This window comes from Convolutriloba macropyga, chromosome 15, assembly GCF_964194025.1.
Source record: "Convolutriloba macropyga chromosome 15, txConMacr16.3, whole genome shotgun sequence".
Lineage (NCBI taxonomy): Eukaryota > Metazoa > Xenacoelomorpha > Acoela > Convolutidae > Convolutriloba > Convolutriloba macropyga.
The window spans coordinates 23,199,544-23,223,303 of NC_134482.1; the positions used below are offsets into that span (position 1 = coordinate 23,199,544).

At 36.4% G+C, this 23,760-nt stretch overlaps 2 protein-coding genes across 2 annotated transcripts in view; both read right to left on the reverse strand.

Annotated features, from left to right (window-relative positions):
* Positions 1–229: 229 nt before the first annotated feature.
* LOC142354116 (polycystin-2-like protein 2) lies at positions 230–13,566 on the reverse strand. The gene is made up of 5 exons (XM_075406385.1): positions 13,461–13,566; positions 4,619–4,831; positions 4,070–4,221; positions 3,260–3,362; positions 230–300 (listed from the first exon to the last, which is right to left on the reverse strand). Exons 1-5 carry the CDS (start codon positions 13,528–13,530, stop codon positions 230–232), a joined length of 609 nt encoding a protein of 202 aa, XP_075262500.1. The 5' UTR covers positions 13,531–13,566.
* Positions 13,567–13,823: 257 nt separating this feature from the next.
* Positions 13,824–23,760, reverse strand: part of LOC142354117 (polycystin-1-like protein 2) — a 121,207-nt gene continuing 111,270 nt past the window's right edge. The window contains exons 26-29 of the mRNA XM_075406386.1: positions 21,647–21,874; positions 17,130–17,341; positions 14,485–14,592; positions 13,824–13,988 (exon numbers count right to left, since the gene is read on the reverse strand). Of these exons, the coding sequence (XP_075262501.1) occupies positions 13,824–13,988; positions 14,485–14,592; positions 17,130–17,341; positions 21,647–21,874 (713 nt within the window). The remainder of the gene's footprint in view (positions 13,989–14,484; positions 14,593–17,129; positions 17,342–21,646; positions 21,875–23,760) is intronic.

Below are 23,760 nucleotides of genomic sequence, written 5' to 3' on the forward strand. Positions count from 1 at the left end.
AGAAATTTTTATTGAAAACCGGAGCTGTAAATATTTTTCTCACGTTATTGAAAATATGCTCTACTGTCTATTGGTGGCCATTTCAAAGGTTTGCCAATAATAACAGTTTTGTACCTCTCCGCAAAAATATCATTCGGCGAAACTTGCTGAACAAAAAGTAGGGCTAGTATAAAATTCCTAGCCACCGATTAAAAAGAGTTGGAACAAAAATTTCCGGCAGTTTTATTTCTCACCTGAACTCAACAAATTTGACCAGCCGTTGAACTGATGTTTTGAACACTTGGATCACGTCGATTTTAGCTGAAAAATAAATAAATTTCTACATAATTTCTCGAGTACTTTACACAATTTTTCACACAATTAACACAAATGGACAACTGATAAATTTTTGTCACGTTATACATGAATAATTACGTCAGTTTTGATTTTTTGACACTCATAGCTAACAGAATCCTGGGATAAAGCCTGATACTTTTAATTAAAATTAAACTATTTCTCACATAACTGCCGAATTAACCAAAACTTGGTAGTCTTGAAAAGAACTTATGACAAAAATATGAGTAATCATGCCAAGATTTTGAAATGGCAAGAAATCATCAGAATATCAATGAAGTTGCAACATATTTGCATGGGGGGCCGTCCTCAACGCGACTGGTTGACAGGTCAACAAAAAAGAGCAAAGAGGTGCAAAGTTCAAAAAAACTTTCTATTTTTGAAAACAGTTAAATTCACAGTTATTATGATCATTTATATCTCCAAAGGAAGCAATTGAGAGGTGTCGTTACCCAATGTCCAATTAAGCGCAAGGTCAAAGCCAATGGGACCTACAATTATTGTTATGAATTAAAAAGAAACAAAACAAACAAAAGGAACAAAAATATAAAACTCTAAAACAGTTTATGAAACCCCGTAGCAACAGCAGTAAAAAAAATCCGAGAGACAAATGTTTGAAGCCAAAACCGTCAAAAGATTAATTTTTAGCTCACTGGAAACGGGTTATGACCTTTGTTTACAGAGACTGAGTTACAAATCGACAGAAAAACTATTTAAAAAATTGACGAAGCTTAAAAAGCTAAATATGTTTTTGAAAACAAATATTTTCGAAAGTCATAAATGACTGAAGATTTAGACAAAAAGCGATGAATTAGGTATCAATACCTCAGGAAGTCAATTCCAACTGCTGTTAAAAATGAGACTAAGTCACGACCCCACAAATAACAACAAAAATATAAAGAAGTCAAAATTTCATACAATTTTACGACGTCACACTGTTCAAAGCACTATTTTGATAGGATGTTATCTGCTAGAACTGAAATTCTCCAGTTTCTCTTGGTCTTAACATCAACGAGTCTTCCTTATAAGAGGACTACGTAGACATGGCAAGAAAAAGAAACCCAAAAGTTGAACAGTATAGAAATCTCGAAAACTTTTTTGAAACTAAATGTCATTCATTCACAACGTATAACCAAGCGAAAAAAAAATTGAATCAAAAAAAGCAGTTGAGACTACTAATTATTGAGATTTAGTTACTTGATGACAAAAATGAATGCAAAGAGGAGACAGTTGAAAAAAAAATTTTTTTAACCTCTATTTTTATTTTAAGTCATTAAATCAAACAGCTATAAATTGAAATATTTAACTAGTTTGACTTATACATTCTGGGGAAGCAATTGAGATCTGTCGTTATCAGGTAAATGGCGTACAACAACAAAAAAAGAAAGAAAAACATAGGCAAAAACTTAAAAAATTCAAAATAATTTTGCGAGATTTACGTGTCTCAGCCCAAAGAGCATAAACTGTGCAACAAAATGAATTAACAGATCCAGATACGCTATTCTCTAACTATGTGCATTTTCCGTAGTATGCTTTTTTTAATTGGATTTGTCAAAATTGTGATAAATTGACGAGAAAACAAAATGAACTCTTAAAAAATGCAATTATGCTGAAATAAAAAAAAAATTGAAAACGCGCAGTATCAAAACGAAGTAGCCATTAGTTGAACATAAAACCGTTACAAGAGTTATATTAAAACTCACAGGAAATTAGTTTCTGCCTGTTTTTAATGAGACTGCGCCCAAAGTTGCCACAATTAAGACAAAATAGAGGCAAAATTCAAAAATTCACCAAGACATTCCTGAAACAAAGATATTCACAGTCATAACAGAAACTAGATAACAACTGAAGAAATTTCTAGGTTCATTTAAATTTCCTAAGCTAACCTGATCATTGTTTGGGGGCACTAAGTCTTCGGGCTACAAAAAGTATAACAAATGAATGCAAAACTCAAGAAGTCCTAAAAATTTTTAAGAAAACAACTTGTAAAGAGCCTTAAGAACCATGAGTTTAACTCTGATACCATAAAATAATCTCGTTGGGCGTTATTTTTTGTGAATTCTATCGTTCATCAATTGAGCCCTCATTTGAAATTCTTGTCAGTAATTTACTTAAAAAACATTTACATAGCGGAAGTATTTTAAAAAGAAAGATTGCGCCCTATTAAAATCTAAAAGTTTTCTTGGTAAAGATCCATGGTGAGATCATGATCAACTCAGATATTGCTGCGCGTCTAACAAAACACTCAATTGTTCAAATGGTTGCGAAATAGATCATTTTTAAACAAAAACGTCCAGTTTGTCAAAAATAAATAGTGCAATTTGTATAATTATCGAGTTTAATTTTGCAAAAAACTGTCAAAATTATAATTCCAGAAGACTGTTGAAGCCAGCGGAAGTACAACTAGCTTGTTTTTGAGCTTAGGAAGAACATGACCGCAGTTTTAAGGTGTCTACTTCCAGTAAATATGAAGCAGTTGGGCTAAAATAACAAATTTAGTCACATTTTTGATGAAAAAATTCTGAATTTTGAAAAATTTAGCTTAAAATCTAGCCAAAAATGTCGGATCGAACAATTCAGTAACCCTCCTCTATCTTTAGAGATAGAATCAATAACCCTGCAGTTGACAATTTTAACATATGTTAGCAAATTTGGTCAAAAATACCGAAAATATGAATGAAAACAGATGAATTACGTCTAATATTCACAAAACTTTAAACCTCGATAACTCCCTATAAAAAGCAAAATTGAAAAAATCTTTTTAATTCCACATTCTACGCCGGATGGGCCTTCTAAAGATACCACTCGCAACTCTCTACGATGAATATATCGATCGGCCAAAATTGTCTGAACAAAAAAAACCCATTTGAGTATATAGTTCCTCCCGCACTAAAGTGGGTCTGAACAAAAACGCAGGTAAAGTCACGTGGTTTGGATGTTTTGGCACCCCTTCTGGACTTTCGGCCTCCAATTCCGAGTAGGTCTTTCAAGAGCAGAAGTGAATAGTAGACACTGCTGAAGCCATCATCCTAAACAAGCTCACAATTCATTATAACTTTAAAAACATAACTACTGAGAACAATTATCAAATTATTTATATACATATATGTCCTCGTTTCCCAAAGGATTTCTCAATCCTGGGATGAGATAACCTTGAATCTCCCATCCTAGTGGCATCTTGAGGAAAAAAATATCAAAAAAGGTGATTTCCTGCATTTGCAAAACGGTCAAATCACGATCATACAGGTAGAAACAAAACATAAGGGTTTTGAAACTAACCGGCCAAAAAAATTTTCTTACGTTTTTTGGACAGAATTTAAAGTCGGGCTCCTGTCTTAATGCACATATAGACAGAGGTTCACGAGGCAAGGCAGATGTGAGTAAACAGACCTGAGTTGGCAACGAGGTGAAAGGAACGGCACAGTGGTAACAGTTTAAAGCTATTCTACTGAAGTAGTTTATTCAAGCAGATTAATTTTCCTCACATGGCATCAATGCTTGCAATTGCATTTCTACTCTTTTGTAAAAAACAAATGTATCTGAATTCCGAGTGTGCGACTCAACTGGGTATTGCGATTAATTATTTAATTTCACTGCTTTGCTCAATTTTTTTTAAAGTTCGGCGCAGCTTCCGCAGAAAGATGCCTGGCAGCTTGTAAACATTTTCCACCCCAACTCACGGCAATTCCTAAGGTGCTTATCAGTAGTAACTTGGATACTCTGCTATTGTACTAACTTCTTCATCTCGGTCACTTGAAGCGATTGAGTCATTGAGAATAGTCATGAAGACATTCATGAGAATCATGTAGCAACTGGTCATGAAAAGGACGAAGAATGCTCCTCCTAGAATCGGCTGCACTATCAATAGATTCTTGAACGTGAACTTCCCTGAAAAAAATAACAACCTAATGGATTAATTAAACTACCTAAACTACCGTAGTCCAGACCTATAGACTTCTGAAAAGGTGGGGGGGGGGGGGGGGGGGGGGTTGTGGAGCTGGGTGGGGTGGTCAAAATTGACCATAATATTACACAGCAAAGCTTCTTAGTTAAGGTCCAACAAAAGTCTTTTTTAATGGGTAGAGCAAAAGTGTTCACTTGGAATTTATGGTCGAGCATGGTTTTTTCTTAGGTCGAGGTCTAGACTAGGCTAACAGGAGTGACTAACCAATACAAATTTTAAAATGACATCAGAATTTGAAAAATCGATTATGAATACTCATATTCCAGAAAGAGAAGAGAAGAGAAGGAGGTAACCGTTACTGATGGTTGAGCTGTTACTAACCAAGCAACATTGACCCGCACTCCTGAAGTGAATTAATGAAGTTGCAGTAATTCTTAATCATTCTTCCAAATAGGAGATTACCACACACTGCAAACCCAACGAATATCACCACGAACATGAGAGAGAAAGCAGCCAGTTGAGGTCCGGACTGTTTCAGAATGGCCACAAAGATTCGAGTGATGCGATTGAATTCCATCAGTTGAAGCATTTTGGCTAAAATCAAATAAATTATTTTTCATAAAATTGCGCATGTCTTTGATTATATATTATTGTGCCTTGAATATGCAAAGAGGATAGGAAATTATCCAAATTATGACTAACCATTTGACAAAATGTTTGTGAGCACTGCTCATTTCTGCCGAAATTTTGTCATTTTTAACTACTTGACCTGTTATTCAATTAACTTACGTCAACATAGCTGGCAAATTACTTCATTAGCTGCGATTTAGAGGGCGGTAAAATGTGTATAGCAGCAGATAATAAAATTGATTAGAAAAAGTTGCCGTTGCAAATTAATGGCTATTAAAAAAACAAAAATATTTCCGTTTATCTCTTTAAAAATTTAAAAGCTTGCTCTTTTGAGTACACATGTTTAACGATTACAGCCTTTGTTATAACATTACGCAATCATTGACGTTAAAAGTTCCTTGAGTACCCGTAATGGACTCTAATAACAATGCTAAAAGGTCATTTAAGATGAAAAACCTATCGCTCAATTGAAACCAAAACTCACAGCCAATTAATTTTGGTCACATCAACATCATCTTTTCGTACAAGCTTTGAGATCTTGTAATTGCAAATCCCAGGTTGAGTAGCAAATCAAAATTTGGTATGCCCAGTGCGTCGCAGGTCGAAAAACCTTTGTACAAACCGCCGTAGGTGGACCCTGCCTACGTCTGTGCTTTTGTATAAACGTGCGTTTGCCTACGCCTAGACTCTTGTGAAAACGTGCGTTTGCCTACGCCTAGACTCTTGTAAAAACGTGCGTTTGCCTACGCCTAGACTCTTGTATAAACGTGCGTTTGCCTACGCCTAGACTCTTGTATAAACGTGCGTTTGCCTACGCCTAGACTATTGTAAAAACGTGCGTTTGCCTACGCCTAGACTATTGTAAAAACGTGCGTTTGCCTACGCCTAGACTCTTGTGTAAACGTGCGTTTGCCTACGCCTAGAATCTCTTAACGTGCGTTTGCCTACGCCTAGACTATTGTAAAAACGTGCGTTTGCCTGCGCCTAGACTCTTGAAAAAACGTGCATTTGCCTACGCCTAGACTCTTGTAAAAACGTGCGTTTGCCTACGCCTAGACTCTTGTATAAACGTGCGTTTGCCTACGCCTAGACTCTTGTAAAAAACTGCGTTTGCCTACGCCTAGACTATTGTAAAAACGTGCGTTTGCCTACGCCTAGACTCTTGTATAAACGCGCGTTTGCCTACGCCTAGACTATTGTAAAAACGTGCGTTTGCCTACGCCTAGACTATTGTAAAAACGTGCGTTTGCCTACGCCTAGACTCTTGTATAAACATGCGTTTGCCTACGCCTAGAATCTCTTAACGTGCGTTTGCCTACGCCTAGACTCTTGTAAAAAGGTGCGTTTGCCTACGCCTAGACTCTTGTAAAAACGTGCGCTTGCCTACGCCTAGACTCTTGTATAAACGTGCGTTTGCCTACGCCCAGACTCTTGTAAAAACGTGCGTTTGTCTACGCCTAGACTCTTGTATAAACGTGCATTTGCCTACGCCTAGCCTATTGTAAAAACGTGCTTTTGCCTACGCCTAGACTATTGTAAAACTGTGCGTTTGCCTACGCCTAGACTCTTGTAAAAACGTTCGTTTGCCTACGCCTAGAATCTCTTAACGTGCGCTTGCCTACACCTAGACTATTGTAAAAACGTGCGGTTTGCCTACGCCTAGACTCTTGTGAAAACGTGCGTTTGCCTACGCCTAGACTCTTGTAAAAACGTGCGTTTGCCTACGCCTAGACTCTTGCATAAACGTGCGTTTGCCTACGCCTAGGCTTTTGTAAAAACGTGCGTTTGCATACGACTAGACTCTTGTATAAACGCGCGTTTGCCTACGCCTAGACTCTTGTATAAACGTGCGTTTGCCTACGCCTAGACTATTGTAAAAACGTGCGTTTGCCTACGCCTAGACTATTGTAAAAACGTGCGTTTGCCTACGCCTAGACTCTTGTATAAACGTGCGTTTGCCTACGCCTAGAATCTCTTAACGTGCGTTTGCCTACACCTAGAATATTGTAAAAACGTGCGTTTGCCTACGCCTAGACTCTTGTAAAAACGTGCGTTTGCCTACGACTAGACTCTTGTAAAAACGTGCGTTTGCCTACGCCTAGACTCTTGTATAAACGTGCGTTTGCCTACGCCTAGACTATTGTAAAAACGTGCGTTTGCCTACGCCTAGACTATTGTAAAAACGTGCGTTTGCCTACGCCTAGACTCTTGTAACAACGTGCGTTTGCCTACGCCTAGAATCTCTTAACGTGCGTTTGCCTACGCCTAGACTATTGTAAAAACGTGCGTTTGCCCAAGTCTAGACTATTGTAAAAACGTGCGTTTGCCTACGCCTAGGCTCTTGTATAAACGTGCGTTTGCCTACGCCTAGACTCTTGTAAAAACGTGCGTTTGCCTACGCCTAGACTCTTGTATAAACGTGCGTTTGCCTAAGCCTAGACTAGTGTAAAAACCTGCGTTTGCCTACGCCTAGACTATTGTAAAAACGTGCGTTTGCCTACGCCTAGACTCTTGTATAAACGTGCGTTTGCCTACTCCTAGACTCTTGTAAAAACGTGCGTTTGCCTACGCCTAGAATCTCTTAACGTGCGTTTGCCTACGCCTAGGCTCTTGTATAAACGTGCGTTTGCCTACGCCTAGACTCTTGTAAAAACGTGCGTTTGCCTACGCCTAGACTCTTGTATAAACGTGCGTTTGCCTAAGCCTAGACTATTGTAAAAACCTGCGTTTGCCTACGCCTAGACTATTGTAAAAACCTGCGTTTGCCTACGCCTAGACTATTGTAAAAACGTGCGTTTGCCTACGCCTAGACTCTTGTATAAACGTGCGTTTGCCTACTCCTAGACTCTTGTATAAACGTGCGTTTGCCTACGCCTAGACTATTTTAAAAATGTGCGTTTGCCTACGCCTAGACTAATGTAAAAACGTGCGTTTGCCTACGCCTAGACTCTTGTATAAACGTGCGTTTGCCTATGCCTAGAATCTCTTAACGTGCGTTTGCCTACGCCTAGACTATTGTAAAAACGTGCGTTTGCCTACGCCTAGACTCTTGTATAAACGTGCGTTTGCCTACGCCTAGACTCATGTAAAAACGTGCGTTTGCCTACGCCTAGACTCTTGTATAAACGTGCGTTTGCCTACGCCTAGACTATTGTAAAAACATGCGTTTGCCTACGCCTAGACTATTGTAAAAACGTGCGTTTGCCTTCGCCTAGACTCTTGTATAAACGTGCGTTTGCCTACGCCTAGACTATTGTGAAAACGTGCGTTTGCCTACGCCTAGACTATTGTAAAAACGTGCGTTTGCTTACGCCTAGAATCTATTAACGTGCGTTTACCTACGCCTAGACTATTGTAAAAGCGTGCGTTTGCCTACGCCTAGACTACTGTATAAACGTGCGTTTGCCTACGCCTAGACTCATGTAAAAACGTGCGTTTGCCTACGCCTAGACTCTTGTATAAACTTGCGTTTGCCTACGCCTAGACTATTGTAAAAACATGCGTTTGCCTACGCCTAGACTATTGTAAAAACGTGCGTTTGCCTACGCCTAGACTATTGTAAAAGCGTGCGTTTGCCTACGCCTAGACTATTGTAAAAACGTGCGTTTACCTACGCCTAGACTATTGTAAAAGCGTGCGTTTACCTACGCCTAGACTATTGTAAAAACGTGCGTTTGCCTACGCCTAGACTATTGTAAAAACCTGCGTTTGCCTACGCCTAGACTCTTGTATAAACGTTCGTTTGCCTACGCCTAGACTCATGTAAAAACGTGCGTTTGCCTACGCCTAGACTCTTGTATAAACGTGCGTTTGCCTACGCCTAGACTATTGTAAAAACATGCGTTTGCCTACGCCTAGACTATTGTAAAAACGTGCGTTTGCCTACGCCTAGACTCTTGTATAAACGTGCGTTTGCCTACGCCTAGACTATTGTGAAAACGTGCGTTTGCCTACGCCTAGACTATTGTAAAAACGTGCGTTTGCCTACGCCTAGAATCTATTAACGTGCGTTTACCTACGCCTAGACTATTGTAAAAGCGTGCATTTGCCTACGCCTAGACTATTGTAAAAACGTGCGTTTGCCTACGCCTAGACTATTGTAAAAACGTGCGTTTGCTTACGCCTAGAATCTTGTATAAACGTGCGTTTGCCTACGCTTAGACTCTTGTAAAAACGTGCGTTTGCCTACGCTTAGACTCTTGTATAAACGTGCGTTTGCCTACGCCTATACTCTTATATAAACGTGCGTTTGCCTACGCCTAGACTATTGTAAAAACGTGCATTTGCCTACGCCTAGAATCTTGTGTAAACGTGCGTTTGCCTACGCCTCGAATCTCTTAACGTGCGTTTGCCTAAGCCTAGACTCTTGTAAAAACGTGCGTTTGCCTACGCCTAGTCTCTTGTATGAACGTGCGTTTGCCTACGCCTAGACTCTTGTAAAAACGTGCGTTTGCCTACGCCTAGACTCTTGTATAAACGTGCGTTTGCCTACGCCTAGACTATTGTAAAAACGTGCATTTGCTTACGCCTAGACTCTTGTATAAACGTGCGTTTGCCTACGCCTATAATCTTGTAACGTGCGTTTGCCTACGCCTAGACTACTGTAAAAACGTGCGTTTGCCTACGCCTAGACTCTTGTATAAACGTGCGTTTGCCTACGCCTAGACTATTGTAAAAACGTGCGTTTGCCTACGCCTAGACTCTTGTATGAACGTGCGTTTGCCTACGCCTAGACTCTTGTATAAACTATAAACGTGCGTTTGCCTACGCCTAGAATCTTGTAACGTGCGTTTGCCTACGCCTAGACTCTTGTAAAAACGTGCGTTTGCCTACGCCTAGACTCTTGTACAAACGTGCGTTTGCCTACGCCTAGACTCTTGTAAAACGTGCGTTTGCCTACGCCTAGACTCTTGTATAAACGTGCTTTCGCCTACGCCTAGAATCTCTTAACGTGCGTTTGCCTACGCCTAGACTACTGTAAAAACGTGCGTTTGCCTACGCCTAGACTCTTGTATAAACGTGTGTTTGCCTACGCCTAGACTATTGTAAAAACGTGCGTTTGCCTCCGCCTAGACTATTGTAAAAACGTGCGTTTGCCTACGCCTAGACTCTTGTAAAAACGTGCGTTTGCCTATTCCTAGACTCTTGTATAAACGTGCTTTTGCCTACGCCTAGAATCTCTTAACGTGCGTTTGCCTACGCCTAGACTACTGTAAAAACGTGCGTTTGCCTACGCTTAGACTCTTGTATAAACGTGCTTTTGCCTACGCCCAGAATCTCTTAACGTGCCTTTGCCTACGCCTAGACTACTGTAAAAACGTGCGTTTGCCTACGCCAAGACTCTTGTATAAACGTGCGTTTGCCTACGCCTAGACTATTGTAAAAACGTGCGTTTGCCTACGCCTAGACCCTTGTATAAATGTGTGTTTGCCTACGCCTAGAATCTTGTAACGTGCGTTTGCCTACGCCTAGACTCTTGTAAAAACGTGCGTTTGCCTACGCCTAGATTCTTGTTTAAACGTGCGTTTGCCTACGCCTAGACTCTTGTATAAACGTGCGTTTGCCTACGCCTAGACTACTGTAAAAACGTGCGTTTGCCTACGCCAAGACTCTTGTATAAACGTGCGTTTGCCTACGCCTAGACTATTGTAAAAACGTGCGTTTGCCTACGCCTAGACCCTTGTATAAATGTGTGTTTGCCTACGCCTAGAATCTTGTAACGTGCGTTTGCCTACGCCTAGACTCTTGTAAAAACGTGCGTTTGCTTACGCCTAGATTTTTGTTTAAATGTGCGTTTGCCTACGCCTAGACTCTTGTATAAACGTGCGTTTGCCTACGCCTAGACTATTGTATAAATGTGCGTTTGGGCTTTTAAACGTTTTAGTTCAAGATTTTCTGCTTACATCAAATTTTCTTACGTTCAAGAAAATTTGAAGCGTTGATAGCCAGATTTTTCAATCGGGTGAACGACTTGTAACAACCAATTTTAAACTAGAATTTCTTCATTTGTAAACAAGTCTCACAACTAGCCATAATACATGTATTCTTATTTATCTTTTGAGAACAATGCTTACTTTAATTTTATACCGGTTTTTGAAACATATAAGCGAGAAAACGTGAGCGAAGTTCAAAAACTTGTCATTAAATTTCATGCTCTCAACGTAAGTACTTTTAGAAGATTTAAAGTGATTACATTCCACGCACTTTGTAAATAGCATATACCCTTAATAGAAATAAAATCCACCCTCAAACTAACTTAGGGTATTTGAATTTCACACTCAGTGTAATTAATTTCATGACTTTGATATTAGGGGCTTCTATGCAACCAAATTTCTAAAAGTTGAGGTAAGTAAATTTCAGGCTTTTTGATTTTTTCATCAATATTCCGCAGCTGTCATTGCGCATTTTATTTACAAAAAAACTATTAGAAGTCCTTACAAAGCTACATTTTGAATTGTCGAGCTAAAATGGCAAATAGATTTCAGGTGAATTCTACTCCTACGCCTAGACTCTTGTATAAACGTGCGTTTGCCTACGCCTAGACTATTGTAAAAACGTGCGTTTGCCTACGCCTAGACTCTTGTACAAACGTGCGTTTGCCTACGCCTAGACTCTTGTAAAACAAGCGTTTGCCTACGCCTAGACTCTTGTATAAACGTGCTTTCGCCTACGCCTAGAATCTTTTAACGTGCGTTTGCCTACGCCTAGACTACTGTAAAAACGTGCGTTTGCCTACGCCTAGACTCTTGTATAAACGTGTGTTTGCCTACGCCTAGACTATTGTAAAAACGTGCGTTTGCCTCCGCCTAGACTATTGTAAAAACGTGCGTTTGCCTACGCCTAGACTCTTGTAAAAACGTGCGTTTGCCTATTCCTAGACTCTTGTATAAACGTGCTTTTGCCTACGCCTAGAATCTCTTAACGTGCGTTTGCCTACGCCTAGACTACTGTAAAAACGTGCGTTTGCCTACGCTTAGACTCTTGTATAAACGTGCTTTTGCCTACGCCTAGAATCTCTTAACGTGCGTTTGCCTACGCCTAGACTACTGTAAAAACGTGCGTTTGCCTACGCCAAGACTCTTGTATAAACGTGCGTTTGCCTACGCCTAGACTATTGTAAAAACGTGCGTTTGCCTACGCCTAGACCCTTGTATAAATGTGTGTTTGCCTACGCCTAGAATCTTGTAACGTGCGTTTGCCTACGCCTAGACTCTTGTAAAAACGTGCGTTTGCCTACGCCTAGATTCTTGTTTAAACGTGCGTTTGCCTACGCCTAGACTCTTGTATAAACGTGCGTTTGCCTACGCCTAGACTATTGTATAAATGTGCGTTTGGGCTTTTGTACGTTTTAGTTCAAGATTTTCTGCTTACATCAAATTTTCTTACGTTCAAGAAAATTTGAAGCGTTGATAGCCAGATTTTTCAATCGGGTGAACGACTTGTTCCAACCAATTTTAAACTAGAATTTCTTCATTTGTAAACAAGTCTCACAACTAGCCTTAATACATGTATTCTTATTTATCTTTTGAGAACAATGCTTACTTTAATTTTATACCGGTTTTTGAAACATATAAGCGAGAAAACGTGAGCGAAGTTCAAAAACTTGTCATTAAATTTCATGCTCTCAACGTAAGTACTTTTAGAAGATTTAAAGTGATTACATTCCACGCACTTTGTAAATAGCATATACCCTTAATAGAAATAAAATCCACCCTCAAACTATCTTAGGGTATTTGAATTTCACACTCAGTGTAATTAATTTCATGACTTTGATATTAGGGGCTTCTATGCAACCAAATTTCTAAAAGTTGAGGTAAGTAAATTTCAGGCTTTTTGATTTTTTCATCAATATTCCGCAGCTGTCATTGCGCATTTTATTTACAAAAAAACTATTAGAAGTCCTTACAAAGCTACATTTTGAATTGTCGAGCTAAAATGGCAAATAGATTTCAGGTGAATTCTACTCACAAAAGATAAGAAGTATTTTGCACAAAAATTTAAGCGTTATCCACGACCCCCGTAGGGCAACAACATTTGCTAAGGGTCAAGCAACTCCTAATGTTTCTCGCCAACATGGTTGCTTTTTTGATGTGCATTTTGTTTTGTTTGATATGACATGAACTGTTTATTTTGGTTTTTGGATATATTTATATTTGATTTGTGTGAGTTTAATCTGATTTTTTTTAACCCTGAAACGTTCTTGCTGTCTCATCTACATGCACACATGAGTATAATACAAGCTAAAATGACTAATCGTTATGACATGGGTAACGACATGGTTATTAAGTAACATGATTTTGATTCAATCTCAATCAATCAACTGTGTTTTTAAAGTCCCTCCCACTATAATTATTTCAGTTCGACAGTTTGGACATAGCCAACTTTGGTCATACGATAGTCATTGAACGCACCAAATGTTTTTATGAGTTATTGTCCATACTTTCTCGCGCTTAAGTTTTACCATGTTCAAACATCCAATTTTCCATATCGTGTCTGACAGGGTAGATTTTTTGGCATTATTTATTGACACGTGTCTACAAGAAACTATTGATGAAATTTGTTGGATTTTCTGAACCACGCGGCTACTACTTACCACATACGAAGAACACGATAAGACCAGTAAGCATAATGTATATCTCATTCCACATCACAATTGTAGACATCTCGTAGAACTCTGAAACAAAACTAATGTTAGTTACAACAGCCTTTTGTGTCAGTGTGCGGTGTTTTTGGTGTTTTTCTGGTCGTGGAATCAGACATCTCAATATGAAAAAGGAATCAGGATTATAAAGAGACAATAGTTCGTGTAATCTACTTAATTGTTTGTAGACTAACTGCCTATTTTTTTTAAATTTGAACTTCGATTTTTCAATTTTGTAAAAAAGAAAACACGCTGTTGAGCTGGACCAGGATCATTTTAAGCGTTCCAACAAAATATAAATTGTAGGTTAAATCTCTAAAACTGTCCTTGAGATTGAAGAGTGAGGTCTTTGAATACATTTCTGGCCTCTATCTCCCTGTATATGTATATGACAATAGAGGCTATTCCCAATGCAGTGATCCACAGCTGGATAACATTCCACACATTCTTTATGTACGACACTGGACCCATTCTCACAACCTTAAAAACAGGAATCCTACCCGTTTTAAAAGCATTTTATGGCATAATTAATGTTTCACAAAAGAATCTGGAAAGTTTGATCCTTAAGAAGGCTATTCGACTGATAAGAGAAATAGTTAGCGAGCATTCGTGTAAGAAAAAGGGAAGCGGCTCCAAAGCCAAAGTTTCCTCGATCAAATTCAAAAACTGGGCCAAGGTTTCAACGCCAATACAGCTCAACTTTTCGTAAGAAGTGCGCTGAAATTATGAAAAAATGCCATGACGCGCACGCGATGAATGCGACAAATTATTATAAAATCAGCACATTTACGGCGTATTTCTAAGATAACTGCGGCCCATTTCATCGATTTATCAGTGCATGTTAAGTTTTTGAGCAGAATTTTGTTGAAAAAGGCAGCGCATTCACATGATTTTTGAACAAATTCCTCGACCCGTGAAGAAATAGAGACCTCTAATAATTTACTGAAGCCTTGTAAGATAGGTGTAACTTGTTTACATTGAGTATGATGTTGATGAGTTGAATGACGTAAGTGATGAACAGAATGACCTCTAAAAGCGTCAACAGATACCCATATGATGAGGTCAGCAGACGGATATTCGGCATCTAAAGCAAATGTTGTCAGGTCCTCATTTTGCGACAAAACGGCGAATTGTTAATAAATGACTGCTCGAAGTAAGTCATTTAATGGTCATTTAGTGTTATATAGTGTCATAAGGCAACTAACTCTGTTGCGGCTAAATCACCCTGAAATTATCTGATAGTCAAAGTGCAATTTTACGTCAAAAATTCAAGGGCAAACCACAATTAACCCAATAAGACTTTTTTATGCTTTGTTCTCTTCTAACAAGGGCCGTAGTAAAATTTGTATTTTGTGAAAATTTTACAAAAATGCAATGCAAGTTTTGGTTTAAATAGTTAACGTGATGTAAAAATTTTCCCCGGGGGGACATTCTTGGGACTAGCACACCTAATTTATTACATCAATGATCTGAGTGAACATTTAAGGCTTGACTGCAATAATAATCCATATTCGTGATATAATGATTTACACTTTTTAATATTTATGACTATATCATATTCAGAAAAGGCCGTGAGACAATGTTTTTGCAATGACATTTGTTTTGGTCGTTCATTTAGTGCTCTTTTAGTTTTCAGAAAAGAATACAAGCTTCCCGCTAAAGAAAGGCCACCCTGGTCGATTCAGGATGTTGATCTCGCAAGAATTTTGCAAGATTTTGCAGATTTTTCATAATCTTGCAAGACCTTAACCACACCAAAATTAAACAGATTTTTTGCTTTTTAACCTAGCCCAAAACAAAAAAGTGCCTAAAACTGCGCTGAAGTAATGTCATATCATAGTTATGTAAAAATAATAAAGCGCCATAAAAATAGCCGCTCAGACCGTTCCGATCCTCGTCTAATGTCTTATGTTTTATGTATTAGTCTTCACAGTACTTGAACTCTTGTTGTCTTTCAATGCGCTCAGAGTCGAGGCGATTTTTTTATGTTAATCTTGCAAGATTTTATGAGAGGACGTTAATCGTGAAAATTATTAGAACATCTAGAAAGATTAGCATCCTCTTGCAAGATTTTGTTAGATTAGTATGTTTTTACTAGAAAACTGCAAGATCTTGCAAGAGTAACATCCTGTATCAACTAGGGTAGCGGCATTAAATTATATTGTATGATCGGAAAGTCAGAGATCCAATAAAAAGAAATAATCTTATTTGGAACCAACGTTTTTAGTGATCTACCTCACACTACATTTGGGCTAGGTTTGATCATAAAATGAAAACATTCATTATCTTAAGCGAACGTATGGGTGTTGTATGCGATTTTAAGTTATTGCCTTATCTCTGAAAACTTTTAAAACATCAAATACCTATTAAGAATTTATCCCTGGAAAAGGTTAATCTCTTTTAATGCGCAATATTATATTATTATTATTACTAATTTTATTATTTTTTAAGTATTATTATTATTATTATTATTATTATTATTATTATTATTATTTTATTATTATTATCATTATTATTATTATTATTATTATTATTATTATTATTATTATTATTATTATTATTTTTATTATTATTATTATTTATAATAATATTTTTTATTAAATTATTTTTAGCTTTCCTTTAATGAAACTAAAATTTATTTTCTTAGAAAAAGTGAAAAATTTGAATATGAAAAATCCAGTTGATTTATTTGTATGGACTGGATACGAATACAATTATTTTTGGCAAAAACGAGAAAAGATCTGGACTGAGAAAAACGTGTTCAAATATCGAATTTCGGTATCCAAAGCAATGCAACTGAGTATAACATATACACGGACAATTCTAAAATCCATGTACTTATTCAACGAGGTAGCTTTTGCTATTTTTGATTTTCGCTCCATTTTCCCCCTCCCCCTTCAGTTCAGATGAGGGAGTAGATGCAACAAAATGCGAAAACTTGGGTTTCTTGTTTTGAAACGTAAGAAAGCGTTGGAATGCGAAGTTTCAAGCGTAATAAACTTCGGAATGTTAAGTTTTGTTGGTATCGTCGGTACTATATGTCGGTACTATATGTCGGTACTATATAGGAAAAGTTCACCATCTTTCGTTTTAGGCAGAAAAACAAACAGTTTGGTATGATATGCTACAGAAACGTTGGAAATTTTTGGTACGTTTGGTTTAAGACGTCGGTATTGTTTTCTGTGGAAATTTTTGTTTTCTGCTTATAATGTAGTCTAACGTTTTAATTTATTACTTCATAGAAAATATTTTCAGCGCAAATGTCAGTGTAATTTTTGTGCAATTTTATTAATATCTCTTCATTTGCTCGTTAACAAAACCAGATGATCAATTAATAATTTTCTGTTGTTTTTAAATTTAACAAACTTGTTGAAAATTGATGGGGTTTCAGATTTACATTCTCGGAGTTCTTTATCTTCAGAAAAGAAGGTCATTGGTTGTTTATTCACGATTTTTTATGGATTGAAACCAAACATACGGACGATTTCCACGATTGGAAACTGAACAAACTGAAAATACCAGAGAAAAAACGTCAGGGATTTCGTCGTTTTCGGGAGCATGGCTGCGCCTAGACATCAGCTAGTTTGTTTATGACATAATTCGCCAAAATAGATAAATTACGTCAATGGTGATGGTGGCCAGTCCACCAGTGGTCTCTAGGAACTCCCACGCAATAGTGACAGCTGCAAACATGTTTGCATGGAAGTTGTACAGGTTAAACTGCATCACAACCAGTCTCGTCTGTTTGTCCACCCAGTCCCACCCTTCCAGCGATGACAAAGTATCGAGTGTAGATTGCTGGTCTGATGGTAGCTGTTTCACGTAACCAACGCCTAATCATATTTTTTTTTAAAATTAGCGTTATCGGAATAAACAGAAATATATATCATTTATTAGTCATCCTAGCATGAAATCATTTTTTGTTCCGACCCTTTCTTGAGGGGGGAGGAACTATATACTCAAATGGTTTTTTTTTGTTCAGACAATTTTGGCCGATCGATGTATTCATCGTAGAGAGTTGAGACTGGTATCATTAGAAACCTCGTCCAGCGTAGAATATGGAATTAAGAAGAATTTTTTCATTTTTGTTTTTTCAAGGAGTTATCGAGGTTTAAACTTTTGACAAAATAGAATGAATTCCGTTGATTTTTTTCACATTTTCCGGAATTTTTTACTAAAATTTCGTCAATTTTGCCAAAGTTTGATAAAAAATTTTTAAGAAAGTGTTGTTGATTTTACTTTAACGACAAACAAAATGTTGTCGACCATTTTTAATCAATTTTTTTGTCAAAAATTTCGGCTAATTATATCAAAATTCGGATTTTTCTTCATAAATTACCCGAAATAAGCTTCTTTAGCCCACTTTAATCAAATTCACAATCTTTGCAAACTATATTTTTGCAAACTACTACAAATTTTACTTCTACTTCCAGTGAGAGTAGTCTAGAATCAAAATTTTTGCCGTTTACGATTTTTACTTTCAACTTTACTCTATAATTATCAAAAACGCAGCATGTATTTTTGATATTTTAACTAACAAATTATCTAGATCTAAAGCATTCAAAACAATTGAGGGTTCTAAACAGGCGAACAGCAAAAGCGGGACTGGTTTGGTTCCAATCTTGGACTGTTACAGTCGAAAAATATTCCGGCTTTTACTCAGTCGGTATTTTAAAAAAAAAGTCGGGCTTTTTTTTATGTTAACTAAAGAAAAGAACAATTCACATCAAAGCTCAATGTTTGTAGGTCAAAATGGCTTCCTAAGCAGTTCCAAAATGTATCTATTTTCTTTACTCGAAATATTATAAGATTATGGATCTTTTGACTTTTAAAAATGTTTGCTTATTAAATAAACAATGGCTTAATGAATTTTGCCACTATTGTTCTCCTAATTTGGTCAACTTGTAGCTTAGTATCACCAAAGGAAGAATCCTTCTTAATCTTCTTCTTCATGTTAAATTAAATTTAATTTTTGTGGCTTTACGCGTTAAGTTTCGGTTTTCTGGCTTTGATACTACTAAATTTCACATTCTTTTTTAATTTTATGTATAGGCGCGTTTTTCACGTTTTTATCACCTGTTTTCACACTATCACATTATTGACAGTTCACGTATTACATTATTAGCATTCAGAATAAGGCACAATTAAACAAAAAAAAGTGTTGAAAGCCATAGGTTATGGTTTTAACGGCTTCGACACCCCTTTCCCGAATAATTTAACTGAAGTTTATACAGTTGTCTTTAACTTTTGTTTTTACTTTGTCTTTTTAGTCGTATGATATTACCTGGATAATGACAAGTCTCAGTCTATTTTCGTGAAGTAAAATATGAGCCTTTGTTCTGACTGAAGTACATAGCTGATGGCTTTTATAACTTTGAAATCAATTGTTTTCAAAAATGAAAAAAAAAAACTTTTTAGAGTTGTTTAACGTTGTTTGACTATTTGTTACCTAGTTTCCTTAGTTAAGGTCACATATGACATTATTCTTGTCAGTAGAAGGTGCAGGTGTACAAAATCTATTGTTTTTAACGAATCCTTTATGAATTTTGTGGCTTCGACACGGGCTTTTCGCACAAAAAGTAATTTAATTTTGATTTTTGTCTGTTTTTAACATTCTTTTTGGAGACGAAGACAAATTCTGACTAATTACAGGTCACAAGCGCTTCCTTTGGACGATTACCCAAAACTATTTAATTACTTCATTTTGCAGCTAATGGCTTCCATGAGTTTGAAGAAAAATTTTTTCGAAAAAAAACAAGTGTTAATTAATTCTGCGCTTTTTCTCTTTTTTGATCCAATTGTTACCTAATCTCAATATTGAGAAGGTCTATACCACAATTTTGACGTTTGAGGAAGACTTAATTGACAAGTTAAATATTTTGAGGGGCCAAATATTGCTATACGGCTTCGACCGCGTTTTCTCGCAAGTTTTAATTGAATTTTTGTTTGTTGGCTCTATTTGTTGTTCTTTTTGTAACCGCATACAAAATTGATTAATGACAGATCCTAATGCCCTCAATTTTAGGCGTTTGTGATCACAAACGTATTGGATGTTTTCAATTGCCATCTAATTGTTTTCCTTACTATGGAATTAATTGGTTTTAAAAATATAAGCCAATTTTTGTTTTGTCGTTGCTGTTTTTTTGTTCTTTTTTGTCTAATTGATTTCAAGCCCTATTATAGAGTGATTTCATATTTATTCAAGTAAATTGCAGGTTTTTTGTTTAGTTTTACTCGACGCTATTTTGAGCTTTTTAGTAAGTTTTTTTAAAAATGACATAAAATTTTTTATGTAATTAATGTTTGTTGTTATTGTTGGTTGATTTTGTTGTTCATCTTGACTTGCTATCATTATAATGATTGATGTCATGAATCTAATTTGGCATTTTTTCACTCCACTGAGTTATTTGCGGTGGAAGAAATCTTTTTTCATACAATTTTTTTTGAAAAGTACATTAATTTTGGGGGTTTTCTATCTGTTCCTCATTTGGTAGACATTTATGTCAAAACTATGGATGAGCGAGGTCGACTCTTTATATGCGAACGCACATTATTGAGCCTCCTTGTTTAAATTACCGACCTTAGATTTATTTATTTTATCTTCCTAATTTATCTCTAGAACAACCAAAAAAATAGCGTGAAAAGTCTTAGGTTCTTTTTTCCTCATTTTTAACATTCGCGATTTACAGGAGCCAGCCGGCGCTGAATCAGTTTGAAGACATTCTGTTTTTAGAGTGGCCAGTACTTTGTTTATGTCACCATTGAGATTGGCCGGTCTTGATATTTGAGTAAAATTTACTTCATGAAAAATAATCCGTTCAGCTTAACTCCCGCCAACCAGGCTTCCTTTTGTGGAATTCCAACCTCCGCGAGAGTACTTGTAGCCTTTAATGTGCGTATCAAGCCGTAACCACTATGCGGGTTTGAGAAATGTTAAAGACTATACAGGATAAACTTAGCCTAGGCGAACACTATGACCTCCCCGGAGGTTGGTGGCAGAGTAAATCAGCGCTGAATCAGTATAAAGGCACTCTGTTTTTCAGAATGGCCAGTACTCTGATCATGTCACAATTTACACGAACCAGCCTTGAGTTTTGAGTAAAAATTGCTGCATGAAATTTTATATGTTCAACTTATTTCCCGCACTCTAAAAATTGCACGTAAATTGATTATAAATTGCAGGTAAATTTAGCGTTATAAATTTGCAGGTAAATTTTAGATTTTGGCCAGTATTGTTTTTTTGAGTAAAAGTTACTGCATGAAAAATAATATGCTCAGCTTAATTCCCGCCATTGAGGTCATGGTTTGATTTATATGCGATTCGGACTTCCTTGTGGGTACTTGTAACATTTAATTTGCGTAGCAAATCGTACCACTAAGCTAAATGGGCTTTGCAGTAATTGCCTGCAAACTAGCTTATATATAAATAGTGTGTATACAGCTATAGTAATCACCAGTTATAAGCTACGAAAGTTTGACATTACTCTGCTCAGACTTAAATTTGCGGTATGAGTAGTTTACAAACTGTACAGGATAAGTTTAGCTTGCGCTAACTCCATTACCTCAATATAAACATAATGAGGAAAAACTGCACATAAAAAATTTAAAATATTCTGGAGATGCAATGTTTCAGAACTGAATTAAATTTTCACACTTGAATTGTGCTGGTTCAGCGCTGAATTGCTCTGAGACTCAAGTCCGGCATATTAACCATCATTGTGCCTCTAGAAACAGGTTTCAAGCAAAAAGAGGTAAAATTGAGCTAGTTCGTGTTCATGTATTCGTATATATGAAGCCAGGTTAAAAACGAAGATTGTTTCCTCTAAATTAGCTTCAAAATGCAGACCGATTTGCTGAATTTTGAGGTGAGGGTTGTAATTTGGATAATAAGTTTTTGAAATAATTAAATTGTGCAAATCTTATTTTGGTGCAATCATGGTTGATTGAAAACGATCTGAAACTGAACAGTTTATTTTCAATCAGATGCCCAAATTAACAACGCTTTTTTGTGGGTGCTTGTATAAAGTTTGATCAATCTTCTCTCTCATTCGCCGAGGTTTAAAAAATATACAAATGGTTGCCTATTCTAATTACTTTTATTATTTTGTTTTTTATTTGAACCAATAATTTACTCGTACCTGGATAGGTGGCGTACTTTCCCATATAAGGCAGTGCTCTGGTATCTGTCATGGAGTGATACTTCCAGGGATCCGCCGACTGTCCAGATGCATTCGATCCCACTGAATTCTGGACTGATTGATCCCATGAATTGGGAATGTAATCCTTGTCTTCGATGCTTGTAATTGAGAAGGCAGGATAACACTCTATGTTTATGTTTTTCTCAATTAAATCGTCAATTGCGCATCCTAAAATCGGACAAGGAGAACCATTAATGTGTTACCACGTAAAATTTGATCCCTTCTTATGTTCAGCCATTTATCAAACTTGAAAACATCATTTAGTGTTCAAAAAGAATTAATCTACAAGTGTTTAATTAGTATAGTGTTGCTCCTACTACACGTTCAAATACTTCCAGTAGGTTTATAACAAAACTAATCCTGTGATACTGTGCGTTGCACAGAATGTCGCAATATGCGTCTTAACTTTGTCAACATTTTTCTTTGTTAAGAGAGGAAAAGTTCTTTTGACAATCAGTTTTGCGATTCTTAAGTTCATGCAAATTTTCTGGAGCAACAATGACAACTTTCTAAAATATGAAAATTGAAAAGAATCAGCACCCTCATTTTGACTGCACGTTAACAGATTTTAAATCACTGGCATTGCCAATTATTTTGCAACCTAAAGCTGATTTTTCCCGAGAGCAATAATTAATGTTTGTTTCTCAGCTAAAAGTTTACTCACTGAAAATATCCCCAACTGATGAAAATGATACCAATTAATTAGATTGAAAATCATGTTGGATAAATTTTGCCAAAATTAACGTAAACGAATATCTAGAAATCATAAAAAACTATAGTTTTTGATTACCCCTTGTTTTCATTTGTTTTAATGAAAACTATGTTTGAAGTTGCTTTTGATAAATTTGTCATTTAATCGGAGAAGAATCTAAATCTAAACTATTTCAATTGAAACAAAAGGAAAAAGTTTTTTTGTGCTTTGATGTTACCGCAGGTGGATTCTGTGGACCAACGAATCAAGGAATTTTTAGTCAAATGTAGAAAGTTAAACAGTCGAAACAGAATAACCTGACGATTGCAGTGTTGACAAAGCTACCATTCTTTTTCGTTTTATTCTTAACTGGCTGTGTTTTTCAGTTCGTTGGATACAAATTCCCCATATATAACCATTTCGGTTAATCAATCTCAAATACGACAGCGAATAACTACACGAGTTGTCACGTAACCGAAAGGACAAAAAAATCCAAGATAAAAACAAATTATTTCAACTCTTTTATCCTTTCTTCAAGAAATAGTGTTTTCTGTATAGTATTCCTTTACTACATAAAGATGTTCACAGTTGTTCATTGGGGTAAGCTTGTTGACAATTTAAATCAGAAAAATTATTTTTTTATGGCTATGCAATGTTTGGAACATTCAGTTAAAATTTCAAAGATAAAGTTAAGAAATCTATTTTCTGTCCGCTTTTTTATATAAAATTTTAGCATCTCCTTAACTGCTAGATTCCCCTGTTCAATCAGATATATAACTTTTAGTCTATTTTTTTCTTGTTTTATTCCAGTTGTCCTTTCTTTTGTTGAGTGTTTTCTAAACCCCTTTTTCATCCTGCATCAAATTTCTATAAAAAACAAAACTAGGCTCTAAGACCTACAAAATAATGTTCCTTTTTTTCTCTGCGATGCGTAAACAAAATTGTAAAATTGACAAAAAAAAGTAGACTTCGCACATAAATAACCCCATTTTGAAGAAACTTTGAAACAATTAGATTCTGGTCCAAGATTTTCGACCAACCCGACCGCTACGTTTTTAAGTTCGCCAATTCAAATTTACCTCTAATTTCAAAAATCTCGAATCCAACTTTTTATTTACTCTCTGAATTCAAATGAAAAACGATGAAGTCAAACAAATAAGATAAAAAAAGGAAAATTAAGCGACACTAACTCGTATAGGTAACATATATTATTCTTAAAATATTAACATGGTCCCACTGAGAGTAACAAAAGAAGAGCTTCAATTGATTCAACTTAATAGGAAATATATAAGAAAGACTTTGGAAAAATTTCAATTATGAAAAATTTTTGGCTATAATCAAGTTGATTGTGAATGTATTTTCT